Source organism: Cynoglossus semilaevis, chromosome 15 (assembly GCF_000523025.1).
Source record: "Cynoglossus semilaevis isolate Cse_v1.0 chromosome 15, Cse_v1.0, whole genome shotgun sequence".
Classification (NCBI taxonomy): Eukaryota; Metazoa; Chordata; class Actinopteri; order Pleuronectiformes; family Cynoglossidae; genus Cynoglossus; species Cynoglossus semilaevis.
In genome coordinates, this window is record NC_024321.1 from 9,287,003 (window position 1) to 9,299,991 (window position 12,989).

The window sequence follows — 12,989 nt, forward strand, 5'->3', positions numbered from 1 at the left end:
TCTGCATCAGTCGCACTAACAGTGACCACTACAGTGTCTACAGGAGAGTTTTCAGGCAGACTGGCTTTATAAACGGCCTGGCTGAACACTGGGGCGTTATCATTAGCATCCAGCACAGTGACGTGTATGACGACGGTACCTGATCTCTGAGGAGAGCCTCCATCTAAGGCTGTTAGGTCTAAATTAATTTCTCCTTGTTTTTCACGATCGAGCTCTTTGTCAAGAACGAGCTCTATTGTGTTTCCATCAACAGCCAAAACAAAATTATCATTCTTCTTCAGACTGTACTGTTGAACTGAGTTCCGCCCTACATCCGCATCGTGAGCTTCTTCTATCACAAAACGAGCTCCTCTGTCTGCTGACTCCCGAATTTCAATATTGATAATATCTTCGTTAAACAGTGGTGAATGATCATTAATGTCTTGAATATGAAGATTGATCCGTTGTAGCTCCAGTGGATTCTCCAACACAAGCTCATATTTTAGAACGCACGAAGCCTTGTCGCCACAAAGCCCCTCTCTGTCAATCCTGTCAGCAACAATCAGATCCCCGCTGTTCAGGTTTATGTCACAGTAACGTTTATCAATCCCATCGGTGTCAATGCGGGCTTTTCGGTGAGAAAGTGCGCCCGGTTCTAGCCCCAAATCTTTGGCTATATTTCCAATAACCGATCCTCGTTTCATCTCCTCTGGAAAAGAAAAGCTGACGTCTCCATTGGTCCCTCTCAAAAACAGAACGGCAATAATGAAAAACTGCTGATGAAACAAAGACATTTTAAAATCCATTTTTCGTATTTTCGTAAAGACAAGGAGGAAAAGGCAAGGAGTGGCGTCGTAGTTTCGCCACAATAAGACACTGAGTTCTTTCGAGTCTGCGTCTGAATACAAGCACTACCCTTTTACAAAGACTGTGAATTCACAATTCCTAATGTTGGTAAACAGCGTCATCTAGAGTAAGCTTTACGAATTGTTAATGGTGATCTTTGCTGGCAAAAATAAAGACGGTGAACGCAAGAAAATAGCAAAAGCAGACCTTTGTTGGACGTGTCGGAAATTCTAGGGACAGACAGACTATTTAAAGTATTCCATACTAAAATGCCTTGATATATAAAGAAGCGAGGCTCGCACTGAAGATGTCAACGAAAAAAACTTTCCTCGACATAATTCTAAGTACACGTTCAGACACGATTCAGTGGCCACTTGGCATGAAGAAATTAATTTTGAGCAATGTCCGTTGTATATCTACTGAGGTCAAACAGGTAATATTACTATGTGTCCAAAAGAATCAAATATGTCAGAGTTAAGCCAAAAATAAATAAATAAATACATGAAAAACGTATTTACTTGAAATCACTTCCCAAATCGCATTTATCTCAAAGTCACTGAGAACGACAGATCAGAGACACAGTCTCAAATACCAGCTGTGGTTGGAGTTTGGCTGCTGCATAGGTTGCAGCACCATAAGCTTAGTTCCATGAGACACACCAGTATCACAAATACCATACACTGCAAACACAAAAAAGAACATTCATTAACCACATATCACCAAAATGATATTATACATTTACAGAACACTCAAACACGCACACACCCAGTCACAGATTAAAAACAGGAGTAAAGTTCTTATGAAGAAAAAGATCCATTGACCAGAGCATAATGGGAGAAGAAAATATCACTCACTACAAGAAATGAAAAAAAATAAAATAAGTACAGAGAAAACGTTACAAATCTGCCATTATTCTTTAAAAAAGTGAATGGTTAAGAATTAAAACCCAAAACTTCTGACAGTGGGAAAAAAATCGAAGACATTTTTATAGAACGATTCTGAAAATAATAAAAGAAAATTTCAGAAAGGGGTATAGAGTATCTGGGCTGATATTTTATTTTCTCAGAAAAAAAATATAAAAGCCAAATAAGAGAATAGTTCCAATTCTTCATATCGTCTACTATGACTACATAGATTAAGATCTTTAGAATTATGAAATATCAATGAATAATATTTATATTTATAGATACTGATGTGCAACATCATAAAACTACAAAAACAGCAACATCGACAACTAGTGATCTCAAATTAATTAGATTATTTTCAGAAATATACTGAAAATCCTACGAAACACATTTATAATTCAGATTGAATTGTTGTGGTTTTTTTCTTTACAATACATAAAAGAGTGTAAGAGAGGAAAGAAAATTCAAATTGAAATTCTAAAATGTATGATTTTACTGCGAGTAGAATGTATCGCACCACATGAGGATAAAATAATAATAATAATTCTACAGAGAATGGCCACAAAATATTTAGTTACTTTTAGGATATCTGTAGCATTAGATTAAATGGTGGCTGGGTTGCGTCAAAGCAATCCAAAGGGCGCATAGTGAGGTTCAGCACCAAGGACAGAAACTCAAAATTAGTTAATGTGTAGAAGTGAATAAAAATAATAATAATTGGAAAGAAATTACTTGTTTACTCACATCTTTGTGTGAAGTAAACTACAAAAACGTTCCACAAAGTAAACAACTGGCAAGTCCTCAAATGTTTCGGGATAAATGGTATTACACAAAAAGACGATTTGAATTGTTTTATCTAGCTAATATGTTGATTGTCATCTGCTCCTACCTCAGGGGAAGTATCGGAGTCTCCAAAAAACTCTGCAAAGTCACTCGGACTTTTCTTCAGAGTCTGGTCAGCAGGCAGTGTGTTGTCGTTGTATGATGTCACAAACTTAAAGTCACTGGTTCTAGAACCTGTTGTCAGGTAGGCGTCATAATTGTAGGTGCTGCGTAAAGTTCCTGTGCCGTCAACATCTGAGTAATTAGGAGGAAGATAAGCGCTGGGGATGGCGACTGCTCCATCAAACAACAGTCTGGGTTTGTTTCTGCGACAGAACCTCACACCCAGGACGATGATGATGAAGGTCAAGAAGAAGGTGGACACAGACACCAGTGCAATAATCAGGTAAGATGTCAACTTTGAATTGTCATTATGAGAAATGTCCTTGAGTTCTGTCACTTCAGCCAAGTTATCAGAAATAATCAAATACATGGAGCAGGTGGCAGAGAGAGGGGGCTGTCCGTTATCTTTCACTGCAACAACAAGGTTCTGTTTCATGCTGTCAGATTCAGAAATGTCCCTCTGTGTCCTGATCTCTCCACTGTGGACACCAATAGTGAAAAGTCCTGGATCAGTAGATGAAACTATTTGATAGGACAGCCAGGCGTTCTGTCCAGAGTCTGCGTCCACTGCTATCACTTTGGACACCAGAGAACCTCCGTGTGCAGCTTTAGGAACTAACTCTGTCATGAAGGAGTTTCTATCTGAGGAGGGATACAATATCTGAGGAGAGTTGTCATTCACATCTGATATAAATACACTGACAGTCACGTTGCTGCTCAGTGGAGGAGAACCGTTGTCTCTGGCCATGACGTTGACTTTAAAGTTCTTAAACTGTTCATAGTCAAATGACCTCACAGCGTGGATCACACCTGTGTCTCCGTTAACTGACAGGTAGGAGGAGACTGAGGCACCGTTCACTTCACCAGGTAACAGAGAATAAATCACTGTACCGTTCTGTCTCCAGTCAGGGTCTCGAGCAGTAACTGAACATAAAGTGGAGCCAGGTTTGTTATTTTCAGTCACATATGCGCTGTAGGACTGTTCCTCAAACACAGGTGGGTTGTCGTTGATGTCAGCTACAGATAAGTGAACAGTTTTAGAGGAGGACAGAGGAGGAGAGCCCTCGTCAGTAGCACTGATTGTAATGTTGTAATCAGACACTAGTTCACGGTCCAGTTGACCTGTGGTCACCAGAGAATAATAGTTTTTAATAGAAGGAACTAATTTAAAAGGAACATTTTGCTGAATGGAACAGCGGACCTTTTGGTTATTATCAGAATCCGCATCCTGCACATTAATGATGCCCACCTCAGCTCCAGGTGAGGCGTTCTCAGGTACCGCCCTGACAAGTGACTTTACGTAGATCACAGGGATGTTGTCATTGACATCCGTCACATTTATTGTCACTCTTGTGTACGATGATAAACCTAAACCATCCTTTGCTTTAACACGTAAGTCATAAGAGTTAACAGCCTCAAAGTCAAGGTCACCATTAACTATAATCTTCCCGTTTTTTCTGTCAATACTAAATATTTTCTTTACTTCTTCAGTCACGTGTCCAAAGTCATAGGTCACGTCTCCATTCACTCCCTCATCTGCATCAGTCGCACTAACAGTGACCACTACAGTGTCTACAGGAGAGTTTTCAGGCAGACTGGCTTTATAAACGGCCTGGCTGAACACTGGGGCGTTATCATTAGCATCCAGCACAGTGACGTGTATGACGACGGTACCTGATCTCTGAGGAGAGCCTCCATCTAAAGCTAGGAGGACTAAATTCATTTCTCCTTGTTTTTCACGATCGAGCTCTTTGTCAAGAACGAGCTCTATTGTGTTTCCATCAACAGCCAAAACAAAATTATCATTCTTCTTCAGACTGTACTGTTGAACTGAGTTCCGCCCTACATCCGCATCGTGAGCTTCTTCTATCACAAAACGAGCTCCCCTCACTGCTGACTCCCGAATTTCTATATTCACAATTTCGTCATTAAACTGTGGTGAATTATCATTAACATCTTGGATGTGAAGACTGAATGGTTGCAGCTCCAGAGGATTCTTTTGTCTACAACGTGATCAAATTCATAAGTAATTTCACCATTTAAACCTTCATCTGCATCCGCGGCGCTCACGGTGGTAACTAACGTGTCTAAAGCAGAGTTCTCTGGTATCCTGGCTTTGTATACAGTTTGATCAAACACTGGGACATTATCATTAGCATCCAGCACAGTGACGTGTATGACGACAGTGCCTGATCTCTGTGGGGAGCCGCCGTCAAAAGCACTTAGTAACAGCGTAATCTCATTTTTGTCTTCCCTATCCAGTTCTTTGTCCAAAACTAACTCACAATATTTCCGCCCCCCTCCTTTAGTGTTTACATTTAGTTTGAAATGGTCGTTGTGCTGCAGTGTGTAACCCTGCACAGCATTTTCACCAATGTCTGCATCGTGTGCTTCCCCCACAAGAAAACGCGCACCCTTCACCGCAGACTCCCGGATTTCAAATTTCAGCGAATCCTCTTTAAACTGCGGATAATTATCATTAATATCCTGAATGCGGATATCAATACGGTGGAGCTCCAACGGATTTTCTAGTACGAGTTCCTGTTTCAGGACACACAACGGTTTTTTGCCACAAAGCCCTTCTCTGTCGATCCTTTCTTGTACAACCAGGTCTCCATTATTGAGATTCACACCGCAACATTTTACACCGCTGTCATCCGTGTCGATTCGAGCTTTGCGTGCTTTCAATGCATCCAAACCAATCACCAGGTCCTTGGCGATGTTTCCGATTACATGTCCAGGTTTGGTTTCCTCTGGAACAGAATAGGTAATTTCTCCACAAACGGAATGACAGGCGAGTAACAACAAAGCAAGGCCACAGACGTATAAAAACAATCTGCTGTATTCCATTCTTGCCGAGAGAGAGAGAGCGAGAAAAAAAAACTGTTACGTGTCACAATTAAAGAAACGATGAAATCCTTAAGCAGTCAGAATCCTTAAATACAGCGATCATATCACTGTGTACTATGTGAACTGCAGTACAAAAGCCAAGTGAGACTTCGGATATGTTAAAGGGTGGAGAGTGACCTGCCTTGAATTTTTGGGTGTACACTGACACCAAGAGTATTTTTTAAGGTATGACAGTATCTCAGCTCTTAAGATTAATAATAATAAAAAGAAATACTATACAAATAGTATTAATGTTGACTAAAATTTAACAACAACAACAACAACAATAATAGTTATTATTATTATTATTATTATTATTATTATTACTATATTTCAGCAGGTCAAATTAATGTGGAACGATTATTACTATATTTCAGCAGGTCAAATTAATGTGTAACGTCAAACAACGTAAACGCTTACTACACGTATAATTATGTACGACCCTGTGATAACGCTTACAATAACTGCTTTCTATTAAACAATTTAACAACCATTCCATTGTAATGGCCGTCACTCACAATTATCAACATGAGGCGCACAACAAACGGCAAACCTGATATTTCTATGACTGCTGCAATTAGTCCATGTGCAAAAAACAATTATAGAGAAAATTAACATTTTAAAAAATGTATCAATCTATTGTTTAATCATAACAGATACAAGGGAAGGCACTTTAGACAAGGCATAATTTGGTTACGGTTAAATATTGTCGAGCTATTTTACCGTGTATGTTTGGCGCATTTTTGTGAATGTGTTAGATCGGAGGAGAGAAGCTCAGCACCAGGGACAGCGTTAGAACAAAGGAATATAGTACACGCTTGATTAAAACGTTTAGCACCATGGACAGAGTCTAGAGTCCACCGGTTTGTGATAAAGGGAAGTAAAAGACCACCACTGTTTTGTCTCACGTCACAATTATTATTCTCTACACTACTGACAAAAATAATAAAATAATAAAAACACCACGATGATACAGGTCACAGACTGTCAGTGCATCTGCCGTTCTGATTTTCTGCCTTTTTAATTAAACCAATTCATGCCTCCTCACAGCAAATGGTAAGACAATTAACATCACAGCCTAGAGACAACAGGCACGAGTATCAACATTACGAATACTACGAGATCTCCAGTGAGTTCAACTTTTGTCTTAATAAAAAGGGAACACTAATTGATAATATACATTACCCAGATATCTACCTAGTTTCATTACACAAAACATGCCAGGAAAAGAACACACAGATTAAAAGCACAAAACAACAGATGTCAGATTGAACACACTTTCAGTTTGGGAGTGAAAACAGTCCAGGGATTCCCCAGTTCACTTAAATAACTATTAACAATACCACTAATAACGCTTTGAAGCCTCCAGCATTGCACTTTACGGTGTTGATAAAGATATGATAAAGGTGTGGACATAGGTGACTTATATAAATACTTACCTATATATAAATATAAAATTGAGGATACATTCATATACATCAAATAGAATTTCCTACAAAGAAGACGTCTCTTCCTACCTCAGGGGAATCATCACAGTTCCCAAAGACCTCAGCAAAGTCAGAGGGACTTTTCCTCAGAGTCTGGTCAGCAGGCAGTGTGTTGTCATTGTATGACGTCACAAACTTAAAGTCACTGGTTCTAGAACCTGTTGTCAGGTAGGCGTCATAATTGTAGGTGCTGCGTAAAGTTCCTGTGCCGTCAACATCTGAGTAATTAGGAGGAAGATAAGCGCTGGGGATGGCGACTGCTCCATCAAACAACAGTCTGGGTTTGTTTCTGCGACAGAACCTCACACCCAGGACGATGATGATGAAGGTCAAGAAGAAGGTGGACACAGACACCAGTGCAATGATCAGGTAAAAAGTCAGTTTCGAATTAGTTCCGTCATTAGAAATGTCTTTAAGTTCCGTCACTTCAGCCAAGTTATCAGAAATAATCAAATACATGGAGCAGGTGGCAGAGAGAGGGGGCTGTCCGTTATCTTTCACTGCAACAACAAGGTTCTGTTTCATGCTGTCAGATTCAGAAATGTCCCTCTGTGTCCTGATCTCTCCACTGTGGACACCAATAGTGAAAAGTCCTGGATCAGTAGATGAAACTATTTGATAGGACAGCCAGGCGTTCTGTCCAGAGTCTGCGTCCACTGCTATCACTTTGGACACCAGAGAACCTCCGTGTGCAGCTTTAGGAACTAACTCTGTCATGAAGGAGTTTCTATCTGAGGAGGGATACAATATCTGAGGAGAGTTGTCATTCACATCTGATATAAATACACTGACAGTCACGTTGCTGCTCAGTGGAGGAGAACCGTTGTCTCTGGCCATGACGTTGACTTTAAAGTTCTTAAACTGTTCATAGTCAAATGACCTCACAGCGTGGATCACACCTGTGTCTCCGTTAACTGACAGGTAAGAGGAAACTGAGGCACCGTTCACTTCACCAGGTAACAGAGAATAAATCACTGTACCGTTCTGTCTCCAGTCAGGGTCTCGAGCAGTAACTGAACATAAAGTGGAGCCAGGTTTGTTATTTTCAGTCACATATGCGCTGTAGGACTGTTCCTCAAACACAGGTGGGTTGTCGTTGATGTCAGCTACAGATAAGTGAACAGTTTTAGAGGAGGACAGAGGAGGAGAGCCCTCGTCAGTAGCACTGATTGTAATGTTGTAATCAGACACTAGTTCACGGTCCAGTTGCTCAGTTGTTATTAAAGAATAATAATTTTTAATAGAAGGAACTAACTTAAATGGGAGCTCATGCTGAATATAGCAGCGGACCTGTCTGTTCCTCTCAGAGTCTCTGTCCTGAACATTAATAATACCCACCTCTGTACCGGGTGAAACGTTCTCAGGTATGTGATTAGACAATGACTTTACGTATATCACTGGGGCGTTGTCATTCACGTCAGTGACGTCAATTATCACCTTAGCCTCTGTAGACAGCCCATAACCATCCTTAGCCTCTACAATCAACTCGTACTTCGATCCCTCTTCATAATCAATGTCACCCATCACTGAGATTTCTCCTGTTTTCTCATCTAATGAAAACAGCTTCCTGGATTTATCAGACAAGCGGCTAAACTCGTATGTCACCTCCCCGTTGATACCTTCGTCTACATCTGATGCACTAACACTGATAACTGTGGTTTTCAAGGGCGAGTTTTCCGCCACTGCCGCTGTATAAACGGCCTCACTAAAAACAGGGGCATTATCATTAGCATCAAGAACGACTACGTGTATGACTAGTGTCCCGGATCTTTGAGGGGAGCCACCATCAACAGCCGTGAGCAATAATTTCATCTCCTGCTCATCCTCCCGGTCCAACTCCTTATTTAAAACTAACTCGCCATATTTAGTCCCAGCGTTTGTCGTCTGTATACTGAACAGAAAATGCTGATTTTGTTGTAACAAATAACTCTTCACAGAATTCGGTCCTATGTCTGCATCGTGAGCTGCATTGATACGATACTTGGCTCCCGTACCAGTTGACTCCCGGATTTCTAGTTTCACACTATCCTTTGGGCTATCGGCTGATTCTCTGATTTCTAGTTTCACACTATCCTTTGGGAAAATTGGCGCATTATCGTTTACGTCCTGTACCTGCAGGGAGAGCCGATGTAGCTCCAATGGATTCTCTAAAATCAATTCGAATTTAAGAACACACGTCGGCTTTTCTCCACAGTGTTCCTCTCTGTCCAGTCGTTCAGCCACCAACAAATCCCCGTTTTGAAAATTAATCTCACAGTATTTTTTATCGGTGCCTTCCATGTCAACCCGTGCTTTGCGAGCAGACAGTCGGCCCACATCCAGCCCGAGATCCTTGGCGACATTTCCAATAACAGAACCACGATTCAGCTCCTCCTGCACTGAATAGCTCAGATCCCCATGAGCGAGGTGTAGGACAACGGAGACAAAGAGAAAACCGCAGCTTTGAAGAACACGCAGCCGAACCATGATCCCACGACACAACGATGAAAACCAAATATTGGAAAAAGAAAAACTAAATTCCTTTGAAACGGTACAAGAAAAGTGTTCGAATAAGACGACGTTGTCGTCTTTGTACAGGCAGTAAAATCAGGACAGCCCTTTTCCAATAATGGGTGGTGTACAGGGAAGACGGAGCATTCACCCTTATTGCTGGTCTGTAGTGACCCCGTGAGTACAAATGTGATATAGCAGTTATAAATAAGCACAAAAAAAAAAACAACCCGCAAAACTCTTTGTCTGACTGACATAAAAGTTGAATACAATTACCGTCATTGTAAAAAGGAGAGATTTTATGTAGGTAGTGTTTATTTTTCTTTAAAACTGCATCATCAAAGTAAGAACATATAGCATTTTCACACTAACTGTATTTGACATGAGGCGAGTACACAAAAATATTTAAATATTTTTCTACACATACAGTATATCCCAATTATTTCAATAAAAAGCACGAATTTCAAAAAAATATATATATTTCGGTTATTTTTTTAAGTTAACATGTCAAATTAATTTCAGTAAAGTTATAATAAAACTTGAGAAATTCGAAGTGGACATATTCTTACGATGAGGTTCCATCCAAGGACATGCGTAAAAAAAGTTACAAAATTCTGATCCATTAAAAAAGGTAAATAAACATATCAAGGTAAACATGCGTAAAAAAATTCTGATCCATTAAAAAAAGGTAAATAAACATATCAAGGTAAAATGTATGTTTCACAATAATAAAAAGGACAGAAATGTATTCAGTGACTGCAATTTTGAAAATCTGATGTCTTATAAATACTACGACATTAGTAAAGTGTAGTAAAATGCAATAGAAGAGAGTCTGACAGCATCGAAACCTAAGATGCATGTTTCAGCACCATGGTCAGAGACAGACTGTCTGGCCTGATATAGCAAACGTTTTCAATAGTCAGAGGACATTAAAACAACATCGCAGAAAAAAGACTGCCATGAACTCAACAAGTAGAGGACAAAAGAAACAAGTGTTTATGTTTTATATAATAGTCCTACCTCGGGTGTAAGGTCACAGTCTCCAAAGACCTCTGCAAAATCAGAGGGACTTTTCCTCAGAGTCTGGTCAGCAGGCAGAGTGTTGTCATTGTAAGACGTCACAAACTTAAAGTCACTGGTTCTAGAACCTGTTGTCAGGTAGGCGTCATAATTGTAGGTGCTGCGTAAAGTTCCTGTGCCGTCAACATCTGAGTAATTAGGAGGAAGATAAGCGCTGGGGATGGCGACTGCTCCATCAAACAACAGTCTGGGTTTGTTTCTGCGACAGAACCTCACACCCAGGACGATGATGATGAAGGTCAAGAAGAAGGTGGACACAGACACCAGTGCAATGATCAGGTAAAATGTTAACTTTGAATCTCCATCTTCATGACCAATCTCCTTCAGTTCTGTCACTTCAGCCAAGTTATCAGAAATAATCAAATACATGGAGCAGGTGGCAGAGAGAGGGGGCTGTCCGTTATCTTTCACTGCAACAACAAGGTTCTGTTTCATGCTGTCAGATTCAGAAATGTCCCTCTGTGTCCTGATCTCTCCACTGTGGACACCAATAGTGAAAAGTCCTGGATCAGTAGATGAAACTATTTGATAGGACAGCCAGGCGTTCTGTCCAGAGTCTGCGTCCACTGCTATCACTTTGGACACCAGAGAACCTCCGTGTGCAGCTTTAGGAACTAACTCTGTCATGAAGGAGTTTCTATCTGAGGAGGGATACAATATCTGAGGAGAGTTGTCATTCACATCTGATATAAATACACTGACAGTCACGTTGCTGCTCAGTGGAGGAGAACCGTTGTCTCTGGCCATGACGTTGACTTTAAAGTTCTTAAACTGTTCATAGTCAAATGACCTCACAGCGTGGATCACACCTGTGTCTCCGTTAACTGACAGGTAGGAGGAGACTGAGGCACCGTTCACTTCACCAGGTAACAGAGAATAAATCACTGTACCGTTCTGTCTCCAGTCAGGGTCTCGAGCAGTAACTGAACATAAAGTGGAGCCAGGTTTGTTATTTTCAGTCACATATGCGCTGTAGGACTGTTCCTCAAACACAGGTGGGTTGTCGTTGATGTCAGCTACAGATAAGTGAACAGTTTTAGAGGAGGACAGAGGAGGAGAGCCCTCGTCAGTAGCACTGATTGTAATGTTGTAATCAGACACTAGTTCACGGTCCAGTTGTCCTGTGGTCACCAGAGAATAATAGTTTTCAATAGAAGGAACTAATATAAAGGGTAGGTTTTGGTGAATAGAACAGCGGACCTGTCCGTTTTTTCCAGCATCTCTGTCCTGCACGTTAATGATGCCCACCTCGGTACCAGGTGATGTGTTCTCGGGTATGGCTACAGTCAGAGAACTCAAACTGATGATTGGTGGGTTGTCGTTCACATCAGTTATATCTATAATTACTGTACAGTAGGCAGTGAGACCAGGACCGTCTTTAGCTCTAATTCTTAGCTCAATGGAAGTCTCTGTCTCATAATCAATCGGACCTTTAACTCTTATCTCGCCTGTCTTAGGGTCCAGTGAGAATAAAGAGACGTAATCATTAGATGCATGATCAAAATTATAGGTTATATCACTATTAGGCCCCGCGTCTGCGTCAGTGGCGCTCACTGTAACAACAACTGATTCTAAAAGTGCATTTTCGGGCAATTTGGCTTTATAAATCCTTTGACTAAACACTGGAGCATTATCATTAGCATCCAGAACAGTGACGTGAATCACGGCTGTTCCTGATTTTGGAGGAGAACCGCCATCTACAGCAGTCAGTATTAACTTTAGTTCTTTCACTTTTTCTCTGTCCAATTCCTTTTTCAGCACTAATTCCGGGTAATTTCTTCCACTACTGTCGAGTTCCACATTAACAGCAAAATGCGCGTTGTTTTGTAAATCGTAGCGCTGCACAGCGTTTGTTCCGACATCTGCATCGTGGGCCTCTGTGAGCATAAATTTAGCTCCTTTCAAAGCCGATTCTGTTATTTCAAATGAAATCGACTGGATCCTTTATCAGCTGATTCTGTTATTTCAAATGAAATCGACTCCCCACTAAATTGTGGGGCGTTGTCATTTATGTCTTGGACGTGAATATTGATACGATGAAGCTCAAGAGGGTTTTCCAAAACGAGCTGCTCTTTCAAAACGCATGTCGCCTTCTTCCCACAGAGACCTTCCCTGTCAATCCTCTCAGCAACGATCAAGTCCCCGGTGTTCATATTAATATCACAATACCTTTTATCATTCCTTTGGGAGTCGATACGAGCTTTTCGAGAAGACAGTGTGACAGTCCCGATCCCGAGATCTTTAGCTATATTTCCAATCGCACCTCCGCGTTTCATCTCCTCTGCCACAGAATAGCTGACATCTCCATGAGCACACTGCAGGCCGAGGAACAGAAAAATAACACCACAGCGGCTCAGATGAAATCCCT

General features: G+C 40.9%; 3 protein-coding genes across 5 annotated transcripts in view; all 3 read right to left on the reverse strand.

Moving 5' to 3' along the window:
* The window catches only part of LOC112488159 (protocadherin gamma-A2-like), a 4,161-nt gene extending 1,613 nt beyond the window's left edge, over positions 1-2,548 (reverse strand). The window contains exon 1 of the mRNA XM_025063100.1: positions 6-2,548. Coding sequence (XP_024918868.1) covers positions 6-785 — 780 coding nt within the window. The 5' untranslated portion in view covers positions 786-2,548. The remainder of the gene's footprint in view (positions 1-5) is intronic.
* The window catches only part of LOC103390856 (protocadherin gamma-C5-like), a 130,303-nt gene extending 117,760 nt beyond the window's left edge, over positions 1-12,543 (reverse strand). Inside the window, exon 1 of one of the 3 annotated variants that reach the window (XM_025063448.1) lies at positions 10,562-12,543. In XM_025063448.1, the coding sequence (XP_024919216.1) occupies positions 10,562-12,508 (1,947 nt within the window). In that variant the 5' untranslated portion in view covers positions 12,509-12,543. Of the gene's footprint in view, positions 1-7,081; positions 10,140-10,561 lie in introns of those variants that run through there. The other 2 variants (XM_025063419.1, XM_025063430.1) reach the window with 2 other exon arrangements.
* LOC112488204 (protocadherin beta-16-like) lies at positions 2,587-5,825 on the reverse strand. Its single transcript, XM_025063340.1, has 2 exons — positions 4,712-5,825; positions 2,587-4,583 (listed from the first exon to the last, which is right to left on the reverse strand). Exons 1-2 carry the CDS (start codon positions 5,523-5,525, stop codon positions 2,587-2,589), a joined length of 2,811 nt encoding a protein of 936 aa, XP_024919108.1. The 5' UTR covers positions 5,526-5,825.
* Positions 12,544-12,989: the final 446 nt, after the last annotated feature.

Bases quoted from the DNA above. Each gene is read 5' to 3' on its own strand.
- LOC112488204 (XM_025063340.1), bottom strand. From the start codon at position 5,525: ATGGAATACAGCAGATTGTTTTTATACGTCTGTGGCCTTGCTTTGTTG. The intron at 4,584-4,711 runs GTGAAATTACTT...TTGTGAATATAG, and splicing joins TGCAGATGAAGGTTTAAATG to AAATTCGGGAGTCAGCAGTG.